This window comes from Elephas maximus, chromosome 2 (assembly GCF_024166365.1).
Source record: "Elephas maximus indicus isolate mEleMax1 chromosome 2, mEleMax1 primary haplotype, whole genome shotgun sequence".
NCBI lineage: Eukaryota > Metazoa > Chordata > Mammalia > Proboscidea > Elephantidae > Elephas > Elephas maximus.
This window is the reverse complement of record NC_064820.1, coordinates 200,900,109-200,922,986: the sequence shown is the minus strand read 5'-3', so window position 1 is coordinate 200,922,986 and position 22,878 is coordinate 200,900,109. Positions and strand designations below refer to the sequence as shown.

General features: G+C 40.1%; 1 protein-coding gene across 16 annotated transcripts in view; it reads right to left on the bottom strand.

Moving 5' to 3' along the window:
- The window catches only part of ZNF454 (zinc finger protein 454), a 68,494-nt gene that overhangs the window by 17,953 nt on the left and 27,663 nt on the right, over positions 1-22,878 (bottom strand). For 13 of the 16 annotated variants that reach the window (XM_049874504.1, XM_049874517.1, XM_049874514.1 and 10 more), the window contains 3 exons: positions 12,244-12,379; positions 9,997-10,123; positions 9,251-9,340 (listed from right to left, as the gene is read on the bottom strand). In XM_049874504.1, the coding sequence (XP_049730461.1) occupies positions 9,251-9,340; positions 9,997-10,123; positions 12,244-12,379 (353 nt within the window). Of the gene's footprint in view, positions 1-9,250; positions 9,341-9,996; positions 10,124-12,243; positions 12,380-13,211; positions 13,240-13,272; positions 21,973-22,878 lie in introns of those variants that run through there. The other 3 variants (XM_049874502.1, XM_049874515.1, XM_049874516.1) reach the window with 3 other exon arrangements.

Here is a 22,878-nt window from a genome sequence, read left to right as displayed (position 1 = left end):
ACTTTAGTCCTCCCAGTCCTCAACTGAACAATCAGGGATTACTAGCTAGCTGATGAAAGCCTCTAACAAGAAAGAGATACCAAAATGATCAAACAGAAATGAGAGAAAGCAGAGCCTACGAAGAGAGAAGAAATCACCTTTGAAAATCTATTAACAGCTTTAGAGATAAGATATCTTAACTATAAAACATAAATAGGAGCTTATAAAAAAAGGAATATACAGAGAAACAAGAACTCTAGGAAATTAAAAATGATTGCAGAATTTAAAAACTCAATAGAGAATTCCCATCATTAGCAATTAGAAAATCAGAAAAAAAAAAAAAAAACAGATATATAAACATTTCTAGACAATGGACAAATGGCATGAAGGACGGTGATGCCCAAGAGAAGGGAAAACACAGAGGTACGATCTACAGATGCCCCAGTTTAGTCCCTGGAGGCAGTTTCCAGGTCATAGACCAGGACAAAAACAGAGCCCAGGGGTCTCACTGAATTGAGGAGACAGAAGTCAGGTGGACCACCCTGTGGACCACTGAAGAGAAGAAGGCTGCAGAATCTGAATTCACAGTTTAAAACACTTCCACAAAAGAAACTGCTGACCCAGAACACTTCACTGGTCCTACCAGACATTTAATGAAGAAATAACACCAATTCAAGTTTTCCCAGAAAACAGAAGAGCAGGGGAAATTTCCCAGTTTATTTTATAAGGCTAACATTACCCTGATACCAAAAACAAAGATATTACAAGAAAAGAGAACTACAGACTAATATCCTTCATAAACACAGATGCAAAAATCACTAAAAATGTTAGCAAATTAATGCAGCAATATTTAAAAAGTATAATTAATCAAGATTAAGTTGGGATTATCCCAGGGGTACAAATATGGTTTGATATTTAAGAATCAGTGTAATTAACTATATCAACCATATCATCATCTGAAGAATTCAGAAAAGCATTTGAAAAAATTAAATATCCATTTATGATAATGATTTCTGTCAAATCAGAATAGAAGGGAACTCCTTCAACCTAATTAAAAAAAAAAAAAAAAAAACCCAAAAACCAAACCCAGTGCTGTCAAGTCGATTCCAATTCATAGCGGCCCTATAGGACAGAGTAGAACTGCTCCATAGAGTTTCCAAGGAGCACCTGGTGGATTCGAACTGCTGACCTTTTGGTTAGCAGCCGTAGCACTTAACTACTACGCCACCAGGGTTTCCAACCTAATAAATGGGCGTCTATAAAAAACCTAAAGCTAACCATCATACTTGCTGGTCAAAGGCTGAATGTCTTCCCCTAAGAGCAGAAACAAGTCAAGGATGTCCATTCTCACCACTGCTACTCAGCACTGTACTGGAAGTCCTAACCAGTGCAATAAGACATCTGTAACTCTCATAGTGAAATGGCCATGTTGAGAACAGTGTGGCAGTTTATTATAAAATTAAACATACACTTACTATACATTCCAGCAATTAGGCATTTACCCTAGTAAAAATGTATGTCTATAAAAAACATATGAACTGAAAATATACCCACACAAAAACTTGTGCAAGGATGTTCATAGCTGCTTTAGCCAAAAGCTGAAAACTATGCAAATGTTCATTTATGGGAAATGCATAAACAAATGGTAGTTTAGCCATATAATGGGATGTTACTCAGTAAACGTAAGGAACTACTGACACATGAGACAACAAGCATGAATCTCAAAAGTATTACATTAAATGAAAGAAATCAGACACTGAAGAGTACAAACTGTGTAATTTTATTCATACGAAATCCTGTTAAATCCTATAGTGATAGAAAGCAGATCAGTGGTTGCCATGGATTGGGGTTAAGGGAGGAGATTAACTGCATAAGGGTAAGAGAAACTTTTGGGAATAATGGAAATGTTATTTGTCTTGATATGGTGACACATAGCTGAGTAAATCTGTCAAAATGGATCAAATGTTACACTTATAATGGGTGAATTTTACATGGTACTTCACTAAAGCTGATTAAAGATATTTTTAAAATCTCAACAGAAGTTGGGAGAGAAAATTAAGGAAATCTGTCAAAAAGTAGAATAAGAAAACAAAAAGATGGAAATTTTGAGAAAAAGAAAATTAAAAAATCAATTCAGAAGATGCAATATTATCTATTCCACAAAGAGAGAGAGAGAGGAAAAAAAAAAAAACAGAAGGTAGAAATCAATCAATAATAGAAGAAAATACCCTAGAAACATGGGATGTGGATTTTAGGATGAAAGTACTCAACCAATAGATAAGAACAGAATCTCATCAAGGTGCATCACTGAGGAACTTCAGAACACTGGAGTAAACGAGAAGATCCCATGAGCTTTCAGAGATGAAAGACAAGTCACAAACGATCAAGAATCTCATCAAGGTGTCTCAACAGCAGCCTGGGGTCCAGGAAACAATGGAGCAATGGCTTTAAAATTCTGAAGAAAAATGATTTTCAATGATGAATTATATCCAGTGAACTATCCAGCAAGTATCAGGGTAGAAAAAAGACATTTACAGACATGCTAGGTTACAAGAAATTTATTCCCACGTATTCTTTCTTAGGAAGCTATTGGGAGATGTATGCCACAGAAAGAGAGTAAACCAAGAAAGAAAAAGGCACAGGACACAGTAAACGTGAGATTCAGTCCAGGAAAGAAGGGCATTCACAGGAGGATGACAGCTGGGTGCCAAATGCAGAAGGCCAACTGTCCTAGAATGGAGCAGGTCAGAAGGCTCCAGAAGAGACTTTTCCAGGAAAAGGAATTGTCATAATGATCGACAAATCTGAAAGTCTTTCAGAGGAGATATAGACAATTAGAGAAGAGCTGGGATTAAATTAATGATCAATATAAACTAAGAACCAATCAATTCTGGGAACGGATTGCTTAGAAAAGCAAAAGTTAACATAATTCACCACATCAATCAGTTGTGAACAGCAATTAAGAATGTAAACATTAGATTATTGATCTAACCAAAATTGCACCACAATTGTACCGGGAGGACAGGAAATAGAAAAGCTAACAAGCATGAGTGCTTGAGGAAAGAGGGGGTGAGGTTAATCCTTTCTTTAATAGAAGGAATAGAATAAATACTACAGGTAACTATACAAACACATTACTTGGAGACATGGAAGCAAATATACGAAATAATCAGCTAAACAAAAGAGAAAGTGGCTATGAAAAAAGGGGACAAGGAGCCACTGTTTTTCATAATAAGCCTTGTAGAGTTTCACTAAACTAAATGCATGTATTACTTTGATTTAAAAAAAAATAACAAAAAAACTAAAGGGGGGGCGGGGGAAGAACAGAGTCAACTCCAGAAAAGTGAAAGAAATGAGAAACAAAAATTAATGAAACAGGTAAAGATAAAACAGAAATGAACAAAGTCAAATATTTATTCATTCAGTCTAATAAAAAGACAAACATCTGACAAGACTTACTTAGAAAAAAAGAAGAGAGTAAATATTATTAGAAGTCCATTCTTCCATTCAATGAACACATATTGAGGTCTCACGTGCTGAAGATACAATAGCAAACAAGACAAAGTCCTTCTCTCATGGATCTAAGGGTCGAAAGAATTATTTAAACATGATTCAGAAAGCACCAAGAAAAAAGATCACAAAGATAAAGACTGATATATCTTATGTTATTAATTAAGAACTGTTAGTAAAGACAGAAAAGTTACAGACTGGGAAAAGATAACTGACATACGTATTAACTGATAAAAAGTATTAGATTGTTGAATATTTAAAGAATTCCTACAAATAAGTAAGAGAAAAATAAACTATAGTACAAAACTGGGCAAATAATATGAATGCATAAGTCACATAACACAAATGATCAATACATATATGAAAAGATGCTCACCCTCACTAGTAATCAGGGAAATACAAATTAAAACCACAGTGAGATAACATTCCTCAGGAGTGGGACTAGCAGAATTTTTAAAAGTATGACAATGCCAAATTTTGGCAAGGATGAAAAGCAACTGGAACTTGCCTCAACTATTAATATAAATTGGAACAACTAATTTGGTCAGCAATCTGGCAATACCTAGTAAAGCTGAAGAAGTATATACCATTAAGTCCAGCATTTCTACCTCTATGAGTGCACCTAAAGAAACTCAAACAAGGCCCAGGTGTATAAGGAAACATGTTCACAATTATTCAGGTCACCATTATTCACAACAGCAAAAATACTACAAACAACCTACATGCCCATCAGCAAGAGGATGGCTAAATTAAGGCACAGTCATCCAAAGAATATCAAAGTGCAGTTTAAAAAGTGAACTACAGATAGCTACATGGACTTTAAAAAGGCAACTTGTGGAAACGTATCAACTGTTGTTGTTACTAGGCGCAGTCGAGTCGGCTCCAACTCATAGCAACCCTATGTACAACATAACGAAACACTGCCTGGTCCTGTGCATCCTCACAATCGTTGTTATGCTTAAGCCCATTGCTGCAGCCACTGTGTCAATCCATCTCATTGAGGGTCTTCCTCTTCTTCACGGACCCTCTACTTTAGCAAGCGTGATGTTCTTCTCCAGGGAGTGATTCCCCGACAACATGTCCAAAGTATGTGAGACATAGCCTCACCATTTTGCTTCTAATGAGCATTCTGGTTGTACTTCTTCCAAGATAGATATGTTTGTTCTTTTGGCAGTCTGTGGTATATTCAATATTCTTCACCAACACCAAAATTCAAAGGCATCAATTCTTCTTAGGTCTTCTTTATTCATCATCCAGCTTTCACATGCATACGAGGCAATTCAAATTACTATGGCTTGAGTCAGGCCCACCTTAGTCTTCAAGGTGACACCTTTGCTTTCAACACTTTAAAGAGGTCGTTTGCAGCAGATTTACCCAATGCAATGCATCTTTTCATTTCTCCACTGTTGCTTCCATGGGTGTTGATTGCAGATCCAAGTAAAATTAAATCCCTGACAACTTCAATCTTTTCCCCGTTTATCACCATGTTGCTTATTGGTCCAGTTGTGAGGATTTTTGTTTTCCTTGTGTTGAGGTGTAATCCATACTGAAGGCTTTTCGTGATCTTAGATCTTCATCAGTAAGTGCTTCAAGTCCTCTTCACTTTTAACAAGCAAGGTTGTATCATCTGAATAATGCAGCTTGTTAATGAGTCTTCCAATGCCCTGTTCTTCTTCATATAGCCCAGCTTCTCGGATTATGTGCTCAGCATACAGATTAAATAAGTATGGTGAAAGGATACACCTGACGCACACATTTCCTGACTTTAAACCACACATATCTCCTTTTTCTGTTCAAATGACTGCCTCTTGATCTATGTACAGGTCCCTCATGAGTGCAATTAAGTGTTCTGGAATTCCCGTTCTTCACAATGTTATCCATAATTTGTTACGATCCACACAGCTGAATGCCTTTGAATAGTCAATAAAACAATATATACTGAGTTTAGAGAATACAAAGCTAAATAATTTTGTTTAGCCCTACATACATATGTGGTAAAATTACAAAGAAAAGCACAGGAGAGGCTGGTGCAAAATGCAAGCTAGTGGCTTTCTTTGGTATAAAAGAGGAAGATGTGATTAGAAGGGGCACACTGGGACTTCAAATGTGCTATATGTTCCACTTCTTAAGCTGGGTAGTGGAGTTTGGGAACCATTTCATTATTATTCTTAAAACTGTTCAAAAACATTATATATTCTCTTTTGTATATAGGCTGTGGAAACACTAGTAGCATAGTAGTTAAGAGCTACGACTGCTAACCAAAAGGCTGGCAGTTCAAATCCACCAGGTGCTACTTGGAAACCATATGGGGCAGTTCTACTCTGTCCTGTAGGGTCGCTATGAGTTGGAATCAACTCGACAGCAATGGGTTTGGTTTTTTTGGTTTATATAGAATGTACAGTATTTAAAATAAATTTATTTTAAGTAAACAAAGGAAATGATAATGCTAAGTGCAGAAATAAAATTACAACATGTAAGAGTGATAAAATAAGAACTGGTCCTTTAGAAAGATCCCCAGCAAATTTAAGAGAAATAAAAATGCTGATAAAATTGGAAATAATAAAGAGGACAAAATATAAAATGCTAAAATTGTACATGAAACTATGCACAGTTGTAAACTAATAAATATTATAGCTCAAAGATAATTTAATTCTAACAGGTAAAATGTATAACTGATATAACAAAAAGAAACTTAAACAGATTAATAAATAATGAAGATATTATAAAAGTTATTAGCAAATTTTTTTTATTCTGCCGAGTAAACAGTTTCTGTACAGTTAAAGCTACTTTGGAGAAGGGAATACCTGTCTTTTTTTTTTTTTTTCTGGTACATTTTATCATTAATAATATGTACTACATACAATGTTGCAGCCTGTAATTTACTGATGTTATCATTCTTAGATGTATACTCCCAGATGTTCAAGGACAAATAAAGATGGATTTAAAAAGATAGTGATAGTAAAAGGCAGTAATAATGAAAACTAAAATAAAATGAGGTATACGACTTACATCAGAAGCGACTTATGATGGAGTCCTTGGAGCGGAACCCCATTTTAAGTACGGGACTGCCTATATTCTAAACCAAGAGTAAGTAGTGCAGCAACAGAAACGTTCTTGATCAAATTCCTTGAAAATCAGAAATAAAACCTATTATCATTGTTGGATATGGTTTTTGAAGTCCTAACCAGTCATTAAGACAGGAAACAGAAATGAGAAGGAAAAAATAATAAAAATGAATTCAATGAACATTTTCAGAATTAAAAAGAGTCAGAGTGGTAAAAGGGGAATAAAGCTTGGAAATTTAGTATTTCTTTATGGCAGCAATTTTTAGTTATAAAAACAAATAATAGTATGGTTCTATTCAAAAATAAAAAATATAACTGTAATGGGAAATGGAGGAAAAAGCAGTAAAACATCACCAGGAGATATAAAATAGGACTTCTTTCCATGTCTGCCTGGCTAACTGCTAATCATCCTTCATGAATCTGCTCCATCTCCAAGCAATTCCGGTCTGTAATAGAGGCTTGTGAAAGGTATCTGAGGAAAGGATTGAGCCTTCACGTTGTTGCTCACAACGAGACTACGAAATCCCTTCTAGGCATGAAATCCTTTCTCCATCATCATATTCCTTCCACAGAGGTGCATCATTAGTGTTAGTGATGAATAAGTGGATAAATGATTTAAATAACAGTTACTATGCCAGGGAAGTAGGATTGTGGATGCATTTCTTTTGTTTAATCCCCTCACCCCCCTCCTTTTTTTGGTTACAACACTCCATAATACAGAAGGAAAACCTGGCATCAGGACTGGAGGAAGACTCATTAACACCCTTTGAAATGCAAATGACACAATGTTGTTTGCTGAAAGTGAAGAGGACTTGATGCCACCTACTGATGAAGATCAAAGACTACAGTCTTCAGTATGGATTGCACCTCAACATAAAGAAAAGAAAAATCCTCACAACTGGACCAATAAGCAATATCATGATAAACGGAGAAAAGATTGAAGTTGTCAAGGATTTCATTTTACTTGGATCCACAAGCAACACCCATGGAAGCAGCAGGCAAGAAATCAAATAACATTGCACTGGGCAAATTTGCTGCAAAAGACCTCTTTAAAAGTGTTAAAAAGCAAAGATGTCATTTTGAGGACTAAGGTGTTCCTGACCCAAGCCATGGTGTTTTCAATCACCTCATATGCATGCAAAAGCTGGGCAACGAATAACGAAGACCAAGGAAGGATTGATGCCTTTGAATTGTGGTGTTGGCAAAGAATGCTGAATGGATTGCCAGAAGAATGAACAAAACTGTCTTGGAAGAAGTATAGTCAAAATGCTCCTCAGAAGCATGGATGGTGAGACTTTGTCTCAATACTCTGGACATGTCATCAGGAGGGATCAGTTGCTGGAGAAGTACATTATGCTTGGGAAAATAGACAATCAGCAAAAAAGAGGAAGACCCTCGATGAGATGGACTGACACAGTGGCTGCAACAATGGGCTCAAGCACAGCACAGATTGTGAGGATGGCACAAGACTGGGCAGTACATGGGGTCACTATGAGTGGGAACCTAGTCAACAGCACCTAACAACAACAATACAGAATGAAATATTAAAAGTACCTAGTTTGGTTATAATACAACATTCAAGTTCATAGAATCTTTTTTTTGATAACTGAGTTTCAGAGTTAAGATATTTAAGTTCCATAACAGATTGGGTCATAGACATTCCAGGTAAACAGGTGACTGTAGGTTATAAACTCCTGCCTCCGTCACTATGCTACTGTGAAAAAATCAATTAATAAAAGATTGGAAAAAATATTCTGCAGCCTGAAAAATGCTGGCTGAAAATGAAATGTTATAGTGTCTTGGATAAGACAATATGATCTCTAGAATATTGATGGGGTGGAGGTAGATGCATACCTGCCTATAAACTACTAGATACAATGGGATCCTTAAGCCAAGTAACAGCCACTAAACTGTCATGTTCCCTGGGTTCCCAGTCAACAAATCTATGCTGATCATGGTGCCAGGTGTGAGTGATGCAGCAAAACATTCGATAAACATGGTCCTCACCATCATGGTGCCTAAAACCCAGCATGGTGCCTGGGAAAATGTGGAAGGTATTTAAATGCTAGTTGAATATGTGAATGCACGCATGAAAAAATATGACGGCAATAGGGGAAATGTAACATGTTTAACTCGAAGAAGAGATGTCTTAGTGGGCACATGAAAGCTAGACCTTAATGCTAAAAGCTGCCCTGATGTGTGTAACCCTGTGTGTTTTCAGAAGCAAAAGTATGATTACATAGTGGTCACTACAAAGAGGCAGATTAAAACCAGATTAAGGAAGGCTTTCTTTCTTTTTTTTTTTTAAATAAAATGCTGTCTACAAAGAAATGTATAACATCACCAAGAAGTAGGTTCCTTCTCACTGGAGAAGTTCCAGCACAGACTGCACTGTGAGGTCCTGAATAGGCCACTCAAGTTGCCCAGTTAACATTTTAGGTCTTTTCCAAACCAAAGACTCTATTAATCCATGCCAAACAGGGAGAGAAGAAAAATCATGGAAACGAAGGCTGAGAGAGAAGCAAACTGCAGGGGCAATGAATACTGGGACAAATGTGGCAACAATGTACAGAGGTAAACGAGAAGTGAAAACATGTGCATTTCCCAATGTCCAGGCCTGGCACATTTGCTGAGCTACCACACCAACCTTGACCAGCTGAGGTCCTCCCAATGCCTACCACAGATGTGACTCTTACCAAGACAGGAGTCTCCCGAGGCATCCTCCAGCATCCATTCTTCCCCCGTTTTCATCTGGGAAAACATATCTGGTTTGGGTCCTAAAATTCCTGTTTTTGAGGGGGAAAAAATGATCCACATCTGTTCAGGCCAGAGATAAAACTGTAGGGATGAGATCTCATCCTCAGAACTTCCTGGAGAGTGTGACTTAAGAGGAAGGTACAGAGAGGTGTAAAGGACAGCTGGATGGATTCAACATCGTGCTCCCAGGAGGAGGAAATGATGGTTGGCCTGACACAATCTGTTTCCAGGTACCTTCCCTACCAGCAAGGACAGAGGATCAACCCCTAGTCCCCTTTGAGGCATCTGCACTTGGGCTTCAAAAGAGTCCTGGGCCTGGGACACCAAGGATAGGTAAGGAGCAGCCTTGAAGACAACATCCTCAATTGGCCCATTTCCAATCTAATCTTCTATATAGTACCAGTTTAAAGGTCCCAACCAACCAAAACCAGTTGCTGTCGACTCCAACTCATGGAGACCCCATGTGTGTCAGAGTAGAACTGTGCTCCACAGGATCTTCAATGGTTGAATTTTCAGAAGCAGGTCTCCAGGTCCTTCTTCCAAGGCACCTCTGGTTGGACTCAAACCTCCAACCTTTTGGTTAGTAGCCAGTTCATTAACCATTTCTACCACTCAGGGGTTCCAAAGGGTCGCAAAAAAGATCCTTAAAATCTGAAGATAAGCCTTCAGAGGCTCCCCATCTTACCTACTGAGACCAGGTTGCTGTAGTTCTCCAGCATCACGTCCCTGTACAAGGCCCTCTGGGCAGAGTTCAGGTGTCCCCATTCGTCCTGGCTGAAGAGCACGGCTACATCCTTGAATGTTACTGACTCCTGTAACAGCAAACCCATTCTTGTTGATATGGGCTACTCCTTCACACAGCTCTCTGGGGAAGGCTGAGACTGGAGCTTGCTGAGATTCAAAGGACCATTAATATACAGGGAGCTGGTGTTCTGTGCCAAGAAAGCACTTTTTTAGGGGCCTTGCTTGCATTAGACTTTGCCCCCCACTTTGAAAAAATATATATTGTAGAAAAGATGTTTCCTAAGCACTGGGACTTCACACTTGCTATCTCGCCCAGAACATTTCCTCCCATCTCTCTCAATCTGCCCAACCCTGCCCTAGCCTCACTCCATAAAATGAAATCCTACTTCAGGTCTCAGCTTAGACCTCACTTCCTCAGCACAGTCTCCCTAACTGCTCCTATAGTTGTCTATGCAGTCCCATCAAAGCACGGTCCCATTTTACTGTGATTTTTGGTTTACTTTTGTTCTCCTCCACTGGACTGTTAACTCCAAGAATATATGGACCATTTCACATCTACCTTGTCTTCCCAGTGTCTAGAACACAATTCATATACTCAATATTATCTGCTGTTCAGCAACTGTGCTTTTCTTGAACTGCTCCCCTGCCCATCCCCACCACATATACACAGCTCCCATGGAAATAACCATTCTGTACAATGTGATCTTGTTCTCTCTCTGATCACAATTAGGCCCTCCCTTGGAAACTTTCAAACAGGGACAGAGACAAAACAGTCTCTCTCAGGGTGTCTGAAATCTAACATGTAATAAACTCAGTAGCTATTATACCTATGGTTTTCCTTGTAGGTTGAGAGACAAAGAGAGTTGGTATGCACTGAGAAAGAATAAGCAAAGCACAGAGAAGAAAGCCAAGAGTTCAGGAGAAAGGGCTTTTAGGGTTTTCTAGACTATTCTGGACTTCATTTCCATAGTCAAAATTTAGTTGCATCCTTGCCTCTGGATTTTGGAAGATACCCCAGTGTCTTCCCAATACATGCTTGTTTTGCTTAAGGCAGTTTGAATTAGGTTTCTGTTACCTGCACTCAACACCTTCCACATGGTAGGCAATCAAGAAACACTTGTTGGGATGAACCCACGAACCAATTTGTCAGCGGTGGTGTAGTGGTTAAGAGTTATGGCTGCTAATCAAAGGTCAGCAGTTTAAATCCATCAGGTGCTCCCTGGAAACCCTATGGGGCAGTTCTACTGTGTCCTATAGGGTTGCTATGAGTTGGAACTGACTCGATGGCAGTGGCTTTTTTTTTTTATTGTTCAGCCTGTATCTCTAACATAGATCATAATACCTGACCCACATTTAAAATTCCTAACATATGTCTGTTGAATGGCAAGCAAATCAAGGTAGTTTGTAAACATGAAATAAATTGTGTGACACAGACAATAAATTTGAGTAAAAGGTTAGGTCACAGTTGACTGGCACCATGCAGACAAGTTTCACAGAAAAAGTGGTGCTGGAAATGGACCCTGAAGGATGAGTCTGAAATCAAGAGGAGTGTGAGCAGCTGTTGGGCAGTGACTGGGATGAACACAGCATCTTCAACCAGCTGCTCATCCCTTCCAATGATTTCTGCCACAGATTCCTGTTCTGGAAAGGTTTTAATGTGAAGAAACATGTGCATCAGAATATATACATTTAAATGAATGTTGCCCCCTTCAAAGTAGAGTCCATACCCTTCTTCTAAAAAGGCTGGCACCGCTCAAAGCTTTTTAGGAATTTCTCGAGCTTGGAAGTAGTCACTTGAATAATTTCACTGGTACCCAGTAGATGTTAAAAAAGCAAATGTCACTTTTTAAAAAGTCCAGTAAATCTCACCTCTCCACCCAAAATTTTAGATTCCTCCCTTCTCAACTTATGTTAGCCTTCACCACTTTAGACCCCTACTCTTATTGGCTAGTGGAAAGAGGGCAGGTTTTCATATTAGACCGACCTGTGCCACTTTGACCTTCAGCAAGTTACTTAGCTCCATTAGGACAGGCCTAATGTTGGTGGCTTAGGGGAGGAATGGAGTCAGATCTCTGAGTGAGACTGGATTGGGAGAAAAAGCAAGAGAAAAGCTCCTGGTCAGGGGAAAGAAACATGCCCACCTTCTTCAAATCTAGAAGGGAATTTACGGGGGGGGAAAACCACTTACCTGGATCACAACTGGCAGGCGCCTGACAGCCATTCCTTCTTCCTTGATGAGTCCTCTCAGCGAAGGGCAAAGCTGTGAGGAGGCAGGTGTGGAGTTTTGCAGCTGCGGACTTCTCAGGCTAGAAACTCCTGCACACCTGTGGGGAGGAGAGGCTGTGTGCATCAGATTCTGAGAGTCCTCCAATGGCCTGAAGCAGTGGATTCTTTATTCCCAATTGTCTCTCCTCCACTTCCTCCACTTGTAAAGTGAATCGCTCACCATGCTACTATTTTACCTCACATCTTTTCCCTAGAATCTGAGAAACATCCTCCGTATCTCCCCTTCTCCGTCTTAAATACACTGACTTTTTGCAGAAAGCTTGCTCCAACCCCAGGACCCAGGCTTTCAACTTATCTTCTAGACTTTGCCCTGAAACTGTGGTAAGAGGTCTCAAGTGAAGTGTGTCTTCTGGACATCCGCCTAATCCTGGGAGGGAAGGGCAGGAGAGGAAGTGTGGGAAGGAGAGCCTTCTTTCTTCTCAAAAAGGAGGCTAAGAAGGCTGGATCTAGGAGTTTATTGTCAAAGTCCCTCAGGCTAAACCCTTCTCTGGTTTCAGGCCTCTCGCCTCCCAAACTCACTCTCTGGGGTCCAGTTTGGGTGACCTGGAGTCAACGGTGAGTCAGAAGCGGTGCGTGTGTGTGTGGACAAGAGGGGACTAGGAATCTTATTCACATTAGCCACCCTCCCCTCCTCTGCCGCCTTGCTAGGGCTCTGGGGAGCTACTACACCGGCTGCCTCACACGGGCGGTACCTATCCGGTACCTATCACCGGAAGGTAACCGGGCTTCCAGGAGTTTGCTCTAAGACACATACCACAGACCCTGGCCCCATCTTCCTCCACATGCACTCAGAGATTCAGGCCTTAAACTCAAGATGCCCACACCTGGCAGCCCCCCCTTCTTCTCTTCGGAATTAAATCTCAGACATACATTCCGGGGACTTTGGGGCATTAGATCACGACCTCCTGAACTGACCACGACCCAGACCTACTCGGCTTTCCCTCCGCCCTTCTTCTCTGGCCCCGCCACCCCGCGGCCGCTCCCCGCTCTCCCTATGCAGCGCTGGCCACAGTGTCTGGTCACCACTGCGATGCCCTTCCAGGAGGCTCTGCCTGCGGTGAGAGATGGCAACCGCCACATTGCAGTCCAAACACAGCGAGCCGGAGACTGCAGCCTGGGAACGAAACTGCGCTTGCGCGTTGCCCCGGGAACCGCTGAGCCCAATCCCCACAAGTCGTAAGGCTGCAGCGCGTCAGCCTGCCGGACTCCACTTGCCAGGGGTGAAAATCGGCCGGCGAAAGTGATGTTGTGAGCCTGCGCAGAATCGCTCGCGCCTTGCTTCTTTCAGGGTTGAAACTATATTTCAGAGGCGTCGGTGGGGTGTTGCGGTTCCGCCCATTTTCCCTCTGTGCGGACTTGATGCTGTCCTGTTAGTAGTGGGATTCGGTCTCTACTTTGAAGTAACGCCCAGGAAGATTCTACCCGTTGCCGTAGAATCGATTCTGACTCATAGAGACCCTTCAAGACAGAGTAGAACTGCCCCAAGGAGCGCCTGGTCGATTCGAACTGCTGACCTTTTGGTTAGCAGCCCTACCACTATGCCACCAGGGTTTCCCAGGAAGATATAGACCTTCGAAAAGTTAACGATTAAAGTAGGTTAGTCCCAGAGAGCGGCGCCTAATCCCACTGAGGAAGGTCCCCAAAGAGAAGAGGTGACAAGCCGAAAAGGCGCATTTCTGACGGAGAAACGCGTCCGAAGAGACGTGGAAATGCCACGGAACCTCCTTGGCCTCCAGGAAGCATGAAATACATTCAGTCTGGCGCGGCGGTCGGGCCAGTGCTGGTTTGGTCGAGAAGTGACAATAATTTGCGTTTGTGGGGAACAGGGAGGACAGCGATGTCAGGTTAGATCAGTCAGGAGGCCGCGGCAGCGATTCAAAACAGAGCTGATGGTGGCTCTAACTTGGGCGGTGGCTGTTTGAGAAATGTTCAGGAGGTAGAGTAGACTTCGTTCTTGGTGACTTATCAGACATAGGCGGTGAGGGAGAGGAAGAAGCCAAGCCCCGCCAAGGGGTCTCTATCTTGCACTGCCTGGTGATATTTAGAGAAGTTGGGATTTATTTTTGTTGATAGTATTTTGCCGGGGCGGGCAAGGATAAAATCATCAATTGGAAAATAAAGCTGGAGATACTTAGGTGTCTTTGAATACAGATTTTCATGGAGCGCAGGAAGGAAAGAGGATTGTTAACTTTGTTGGTGATGAGAAAAATTTAAAAATGTGACCGGAGGCTTATCAGGGAATTGTTGACCACCTTTTAAGACGCAGTATCAGTGATTTCATGTGACACTACAGCATTCTGTTTTATTGAGTTTCATTCTGTTAACACTCATGGAGCACTTCGGTGTCAGACACTACTCTAGGAGCTGAAGCACTAGTAATGAAAACCCTGCACTCATTCATGGAGGCTTAACTATTAGTCAATGAAATCAATAAAAAACAAATAAATAGAAAATATGGTAGCAGGTAGTGATGAATGCTGTAAAAATATAAAGCTGTGTTAGGGTTTAAAGTGTGGCAAGGGCGTGGGGATTATTTTAAATACTGTTACTGGGAAGTTCTTTGAGGAAGTTAACATTTGAGCAGAGATTTGAATAGTAAGGGAGGAAACCATGTGAACATCTGGGGTACAGCCTTCTAAGAGGAGGGAACAGAAATTATATCCAGAGATACAAGTGTGCCTGGTGAGTCTGAAACTTAGCAAGACCAGTATGACTAGAGAGGGCATAGTGAAAAAGGGAGAATGGGAGGTGAGGTTGGAACAGGCTGCTCAGCCATATCTTGAACAGAACCTGTGCCATTTTTCCTTTCCCTAGCCTGTCTCTGTCTCCAACTATGATTTTGCTGTTAGCTCCTCTAAAAGTTAAGTGTTAACCAGTGTTTCTCCTAGGACTGTGGAAAAACAAGTGATAATCTATCTAAGCCTGTCAAACAGGAAGAAGGATGGTGCCAGTCACCCCCTGGGCTGATGGGATAATGGCAGGAAAAGATCTACAGTTTCCTAAATAAACACTGGGCTCTCTTTGCTTTTCTGCCATTACTTCTGTTGTTCCTTCTACCTACCTGTTTCCTCCCCACCTTCTGCTCTGCACCCACTGGTTCACTCCAATGGTAACTTGTGCTTTCATCTTATAACCTGTGTCCTGTAATTTTCTGTTTACATGTTAGGGTCCCCAAGATCAGGAGCTACTTGACAGCAGGACCAGGGGTCATTGATCCTAAAATTCATAGAAGCTGACCTATGATACGAACTCAATAAATGCTAGTTGCATGAATGAACTAAACTGAGAGCAGGAACTATGTCTTATTCATCCTTGTAGACACTTCAACACCTAGCAAAGGGCAAGCACTTGTAAGTCTGTTGACTGTTGGCAGGAATTGATTTATGCCAATACGTGGATAATACAAGGAAGTAACCTATCTCATTTATACCCCAAACATTCAGGTTTTCAGTCCCTTCCCCTCCAGATGTTGTGATTTTTCTAGGGAGCCATATGTAGTCCCTAAGTTCAGGTTTTGGGGACTATGCTTAGTCTAGGAGAGGAGTAAGAAAAAAAAACCCAAACCCATTGCCATTGAGTCGATTCCAACTCAAAGCAACCCTATAACAGAGTAGAACTGCCCCATAGAGTTTCCAAGGAGTGCCTGGTGGGTCTGAACTGCTGACCTTTTGGTTAGCAGCAGGAGCACTTAACCACTAATGTCACCAGGATTTCCAGGAGAGGGGTACTGGTACCATAATAATCTTCATGCCCGCCCCTATTAGAGAACCTTGACTGGTAACCTTTAAAAATGTCCAGATACCATTTCACAGAGCTTCAGTGGGGGGAAAGGCCCTTATTTGAGTCTTTTGAGTGAAGACACAGCCATAGAGAAAATATACCATGATCATCCCCATTTTCTATAGTCCCAAAGGACCCTGTGTTTCTTGCCTTCTGAGAAATCATCTTATAGCATCCTAATTCCTGATTTATTTGTCTCCCTTACCATGAGCCCCTCAGAACTCTAAAACCTAAGTGACTACTGAGTAGGGGCTTACTAAGTATCTACAAACATACTGGTCATTGCTACCCAGAAGCTCTACTGTATGGAGAGTGACTACGTGGCAGCTCTCCTCCTCACCAGCTGATTAGAACAGGGATGGATAACTGGCCAGAAAAAAGTGACTCCTGAGGCCTGTTTTAAAAGGATGATCTGGGTGGAATTTTAGAATTAGGATAGAGAGACTTGGGGGTTAGGAGGATGCCAATAAGGTCACTAGATATAAGAGCTGATGCTGACATTTTGAGTCATGTGCAAACTTAACTGTAAGCAAAAGAGCCAAATCATCAGTGAGGGGATGGAAAAAAAGCAGAAACAGGGGCCCATATGGTGGTGGTGACAGTGGCAAGAGGAGGGGGGAGGAGGGGAGAGGGAGAAAACACACACATCCTTGGTGCTGATGGTTCCCTGTTCCCATGTAATTTTTTGGTGATGTAATGTTTTTTCACTAATGGAATGCATGGTGAATTGCTGAGTGTTGGTAATATTTTGTTATGTAATATGGTTTTTTATTAATATTATGTGGTACACATATATACCAGTGAACTCTGGAGATAGGTGGAATGAGGCAGGGAAAAAATAGTTTTTCTTAGCAATTTTTTTTTTTTTGTTGAGTGGAACTTTTGAAAATATAGGTTAACACATAGAGTTACCCTACATCATTACGTAACTGCCCTTACAACTGATTGGCTGGTCACGTCAGATCACATTACAGAGAATGATTACATCATTGCCTAACGGCTAAACTATATCAGTACATAATTGCCAAACCACTAGGAATCATGGTCCAGCAAAGTGGACAAAAAACCTCAACAATCACAGCTGGATAATACAAATACCATACTTCCAAACCAATATGAGAATCCACGAGGGGAGACCTTGCATAATTCCAGCCTCCTATAAAACTAAAGCCCCAAAAGGAAGTGCTGTTGGGGGAACGTTACCACTGCAATACATGGCCTCTTACTGCAAAACAAGTACTTACAGCTCAGAAACCAGAAGATAGGGCCTTGATGATTGCTTGAAACATACATGCAGTATATCAAGGATGCTACAATATGTGCTTACACTGTATTTCTCCTAAAAATAAGTTTTTCACATGAATATTACCTAATCTCAAAAACTGCACCTACCCGATAACAAAAGAATATGGTAAATATCCTTACAAGGCTTACCTCGCTGTTCAGAATTCCAAACAGCCAAAAAATGTAATTGGTACTTGCTTGTACATGAGGTTATGTCAAGGATGCATGTTTACAGTGTACCTGGCCTGAAAATAACTTATGCACTAAAATATTACCTAATGCTGAAAACTGCACCCTCCCAATAACACAAAGGAAACAGTAAATGTATTCACAAGCCTTATCTCGCCGTACAGAGGGAAAAAAGAGACAAAAGTCATTCACAGTCACTCATCCCGGCTGCAGCACCTCCTGCAATAACCTCTCAGGACAACAACAATACCGACGAACTTCCTTCCAGTTTACACAGCTTACACAAGTCCCTGCCCTAATGCCAGCACATATTAAAAATGCTACAAAAGCATATGTATAAACCCCAGAGGCAGAAAATGTGAGTGGTATTTATATATACCGGTATACATGAAAGGAACTTCCTCCATTGCTTCCCACAAATGTTTCTTCTTCCGTACCCATCATTTCTGGATTCCTACGGCATCTACCTACACTCTGAATTCTATTCTCCTACTTTGAATTGAACACCCACCTCTTTTCTGAACCTTCAGATTCTCCCACTCATCACCTTTTCAATTATAAACATATTAACTTCCCTACCTTAAAACACTCCCTCTGGCAGACTATTGCTTGGCTAAATCAACACTATTCTCAAACTTCCTTTTCTTTGCCTATCTACACTATAGACACTGGGAGAGCTAAATATTTTCTCAGCCTCCCTTGCTGCTGGGGATGGGCTTCAAAATAGTTATGGACAATGAGATGTAAGCAGAAGTCTGCTTAAGCGGATTCTGGGAAAACTAAAGGCCCAGATGTTGCCAGTGCTATCCACACTCCTTCCTGCCTCAAATGCAGATGTTTTACTTGGTGCTATGAGTTGGAATCGACTTGATGGCACTGGGTCTGGTTTGGTTTTGTATGGCAGCCATCATGGTCATGATATTCAAGACATTGATATGATCCTATCTCTGAACCAATTCTAACAATTCCCAGGCTTGTTATGTGAGAAAAATAAATCCCTACTTGCCTAAGCCACTATTAACTGGGCTTTCTATTATTCGTAGCCAAGTTATTCTGCTTTATACACCCTCTCTAACTCCCATCTAGCTATCTTTCTAAATCTCTTCTTTTTCAATAAAGCCACTAAGTCCTTTTCCACCTTTAATTCAGTGTTCAACCCACTGAAATTTACAGAAGCTATCAATAAAACCAATGGTTTTATTTCTATAATTTACTTAATCCCTCAGTAGCATTTGGCAATATTAATTATCCCCATCCCTATGTTAAAATTCTCTTCCTTATACTTATGTGACACTACCTTTTCCTGATTTTTCTATTTTTTTTGACTGTCATTTCCTCTCAGCTTCTGCTGATTATTCTGCCTCCACTTACCCCATTCGGTGACAGTACCATCAAAAACAAAACAAAACCCCTTTGCTGTCGAGTCAGTTCTGACTTATTACTTAAAAAAAAACTAAAAAGTTTTTACCTTCTACTTATTCTACTGCCTACCAGGAATCTTTGCCTGTATGTATCACAGACTCATCCAAATGCCCTAAAACTAAATTCATCATTACCCCATAAAATTGGTCAACTTTCTGTGTCTCTTAATTATGATTCTACTCTCCACCTGAATAAGAAATTCAAGACATCTTAGACTCTTCTTTCTCACCCAACTACCTACATTTAACCAGTCACCAAGTTACATAGATTCTGACTCATTATCACTTGAATTCTTCCTTTCCTGTCCCATCCCATTTTCTTAGTTTAGCCCTTGAGAACAGAAAACATATCTTATTCATTTTCATATTTCTAATGGGTAACATCCTATGTAGTACATATTTAGCACTCAGTATGTGCGTATGAAAATATACATCTACTATCATAACTGTAAAACTACCTGTAAAAACCTATAAAATTTCCCTATGGTTGTGTTTGAGTGTGTTTTGAGTTGCAAAGATTTTGTTAATGTTATGTCAAATCTCTGGGTCTACTAATGTTCAGTCTCTCTTTCCCTTCCCCTTTCTACTTTCAGAGTCAGAATATAACATGACGATATGTATTTGATTCCCATGCACTTAAAAACTATACTTAAGTTATACTGTTTTCTAAATAATCAGCTTATTTAACAACAGTTTAATGACTATCAATTGAGAACTCAAAACAGCATGCTATCTCATTAAGATCCACACAATTATTCCATCACCTGGTAGGAACCAGTCTCTATTTTGAAGATGATAATAATACTGGTGGAGGTAGGGGATAAAGGGGGGATGGGATCAGTAGAGGTAGAGAATTTTGACTCAAAACATCCACGGAAACCAGACCGTAGAATAAAAGCATCTAGACAATATCATATATAACATGGTAAAAGATCAGGATTTCCCAGTATTCACTGTATTTATAGCCTTGTAGCATTTTAGGTCCCTGGGGACCTTCTAAATCCCAAATCCTTCATGTACCAGATGAAGAAACTGAAATGATAAGAGTAGGTGACTTGTTCAAATTAGTGGCAGATTAGGGACCAGATCCCAGGTCTTTTGACTGTCAACTATTTTCACATTTTTTTTCCACTGTGATATCTCTGATGTTCAAAGTAGAATAAATTAAACCTAAACATTTCTTCAGTATAATACAATATTAGAACTTATATTCAACATGAATCCTCTTTGTTTAGAATGAGCTACTGAAACCTTCTGGTCTACAGTAAGTTTTACCATTTATCTCCATTTTTATATGATTTCTCCCTGTATTGTCTGATGCTATACTTCAACTAAAAGATTTCTACAATCATTGCATTTATTAGGCCTCTACATTATACAACTAATCTGATTATTAAAAAAATTTTTTTTTTTTTTATTACTGAAGTGTTAATCATGGTGAAGGGTTTTTCCAAATTCATTCCAATGACACAATTTTTCTCACATATGAATTCTTTGATGTCATGTAAGGTTTGTACTCCAACTGAGAGCCTTTCCACATTCATTACACTGATAGCATTTCTCTCCTGTATGAGTTCTCTGATGCACTATAAGGGATGGGTTTTTAATGAAGGCTTTTTCACACTGATCACATTCATAGGGTTTCTCACCAATATGAATTCTTTGATGCTCAATAAGATATGCACTCCGGCTGAAGGCTTTCCACATTCATTGCATTCATAAGGTTTCTCTCCAGTATGAATAACCTGATGTATTTTTACAGTTAGGGATGATCGGCCAGTGGAATGTTTTCCACATGCTATACACTCATGAGGTTTCTCTCCTGTATGATTTCTCCGACATTGAGTTAAGAGATGAGTTCTTACTAAAAGCTTTTCCCTACTGATTGCATTCAAATGGTTTTACTCCAGAATGAAGTCTCTGATGTTCTATAAGGTATGTACTTTGGCTAAAGGATTTTCTGCATTTGTTACATTTATACGGCATCTCTCCAGTGTGATTTCGCTGATGTAGGGTAAGAGTTGAGCTCTTACTAGAGGCTTTTCCACATTCATTACACTCATAGGGTTTATCTCCAGTATGACTTCTCTGATGTGCAATAAGATGCATGCTCTGACTGAAGGCTTTCCTACATTTGTTACATTCACAGGGCTTTTCTCCTGTATGAGTTCTCTGGTGCACTGTAAGATTCATGCTTTAGGTAAATGCTTTACCACATTCATTACATTTGTAGGGCTTTTCTCCAGTATGAATCCTTTCATGTTGAATCAGGGATGAGTTCTTACAGAAGGCTTTTCCACATTCTCTACACTGATAGGGTTTCTCTCCAGTATGAGTTCTTCCATGAACAGTAAGGTTCATGCTCTGACTGAGGCTTTCCCACACATTCTTTACACTCGTAGTGTTTCTCCCCAGTATGAATTCTTTGATGTACAGTCAGGAAGGAACGTTCAATGAAGTGCCTTCCACACGATTACACTTATACGGTTTTTCACCAGTATGAATCCTCTGGTGCTTAAGAAGCGATGAACTCTGGCTGAAGGCTTTCCCACACTCATTACACTCATAGAGTTTCTTCATCATGAACATTCCTTGAGTTTTAATTAATTTGGAATTTTGTTTGGCATCTTTTCCAAACAAATCCCAATTGTGGGGCTTCTTTCCCATAGAAATACTCTGTTGTATATAAAAGAATGAGCCCTGACTGGAACATCTTTCAAATTCACTACTTCCACAGACCCTCCTCTTAGTGATTGTTTCCTTATGCATAACTGCCACTTGGCCCAGATGTCTATCTTGGTTTTTTGGTGGCCCTTCTAACCAATTATCAGGTTTCCAGGTTTCCCCTAAAGTAGAATGCCAGAGACCTTCCCTTTCCATTATTACCCCATGGGAAAAATCTTCAGGAATGCTGGGCTTTCGAGTTGACTCTTTGGTTTCAAGTCCTGTCTCCCAGTCTGAAAAAAATTACAAAAGTAAAAAAAAAAATCAATGCACACTGGTTTCTGTGCTGGGAGACTGAAAACTGTATAAGATGGGAATGAGAAAATGAAACGGAATAACTACAAGGCACATTTGAGGACTTTTGAAGATGTCCATCCTATTACAAAGAAAAAGGGAGGGAAAAAACAGCAAACCATTAGCTAATAGAGGAGCTAGAAGCAGGGAGTAGCAGATACAACATATAAACAGAGAAAGGAAAGAGCCCATTCAGGAAGAATGGACAGTGAAATCAGCAACCATGGGGGTAGGCTAAATAATGAAGATGGAAAATATACAGAAGATCTGGGACTTGGAGAGACAGATCAGAAAGATTTGCCATGTTACCCCATGTTCCTACTAGCAGTTTCTTTTCTCTAAGACTTCCTATAACACTGATACCAAATTAATCCTTCTAAAACATCACAGTGTAGCACAATGAAAGAAATGTTGACCCTAGAGTTAGACAGACTTGGGTTCAAATCCTGACTTTAACACTAACCTCCTGAATTAGTACTTGTTTCTCTGAGCTCAAGCTTTCACATATATCAAATGAGGATAATCTGATAAAGACTGAGATAATATAAATAAATTACCCTTTGAAAACATACTGATTTTGACCATACAATACCAGAACATACTTGGTACTTTAAAAATGCTAGTTATTACACCTATATCACTGGTTGTCTTCCCTTCCTCCAACACTTGCAGTCAACAAGCTCAAATATGTTTAGCTGCAGCTATTCTGGCACAGAGCCTGAGACAGGCAGAGTGCTGTGAAGAGAGAAGTTCATTTTCTGGAGTCAATATACGTTTATATCCTAGTTCTGACATTTGCTAGCTACTTAGAGCAAGTTGGAAACCCTGGTGGTACAGTGGTTAAA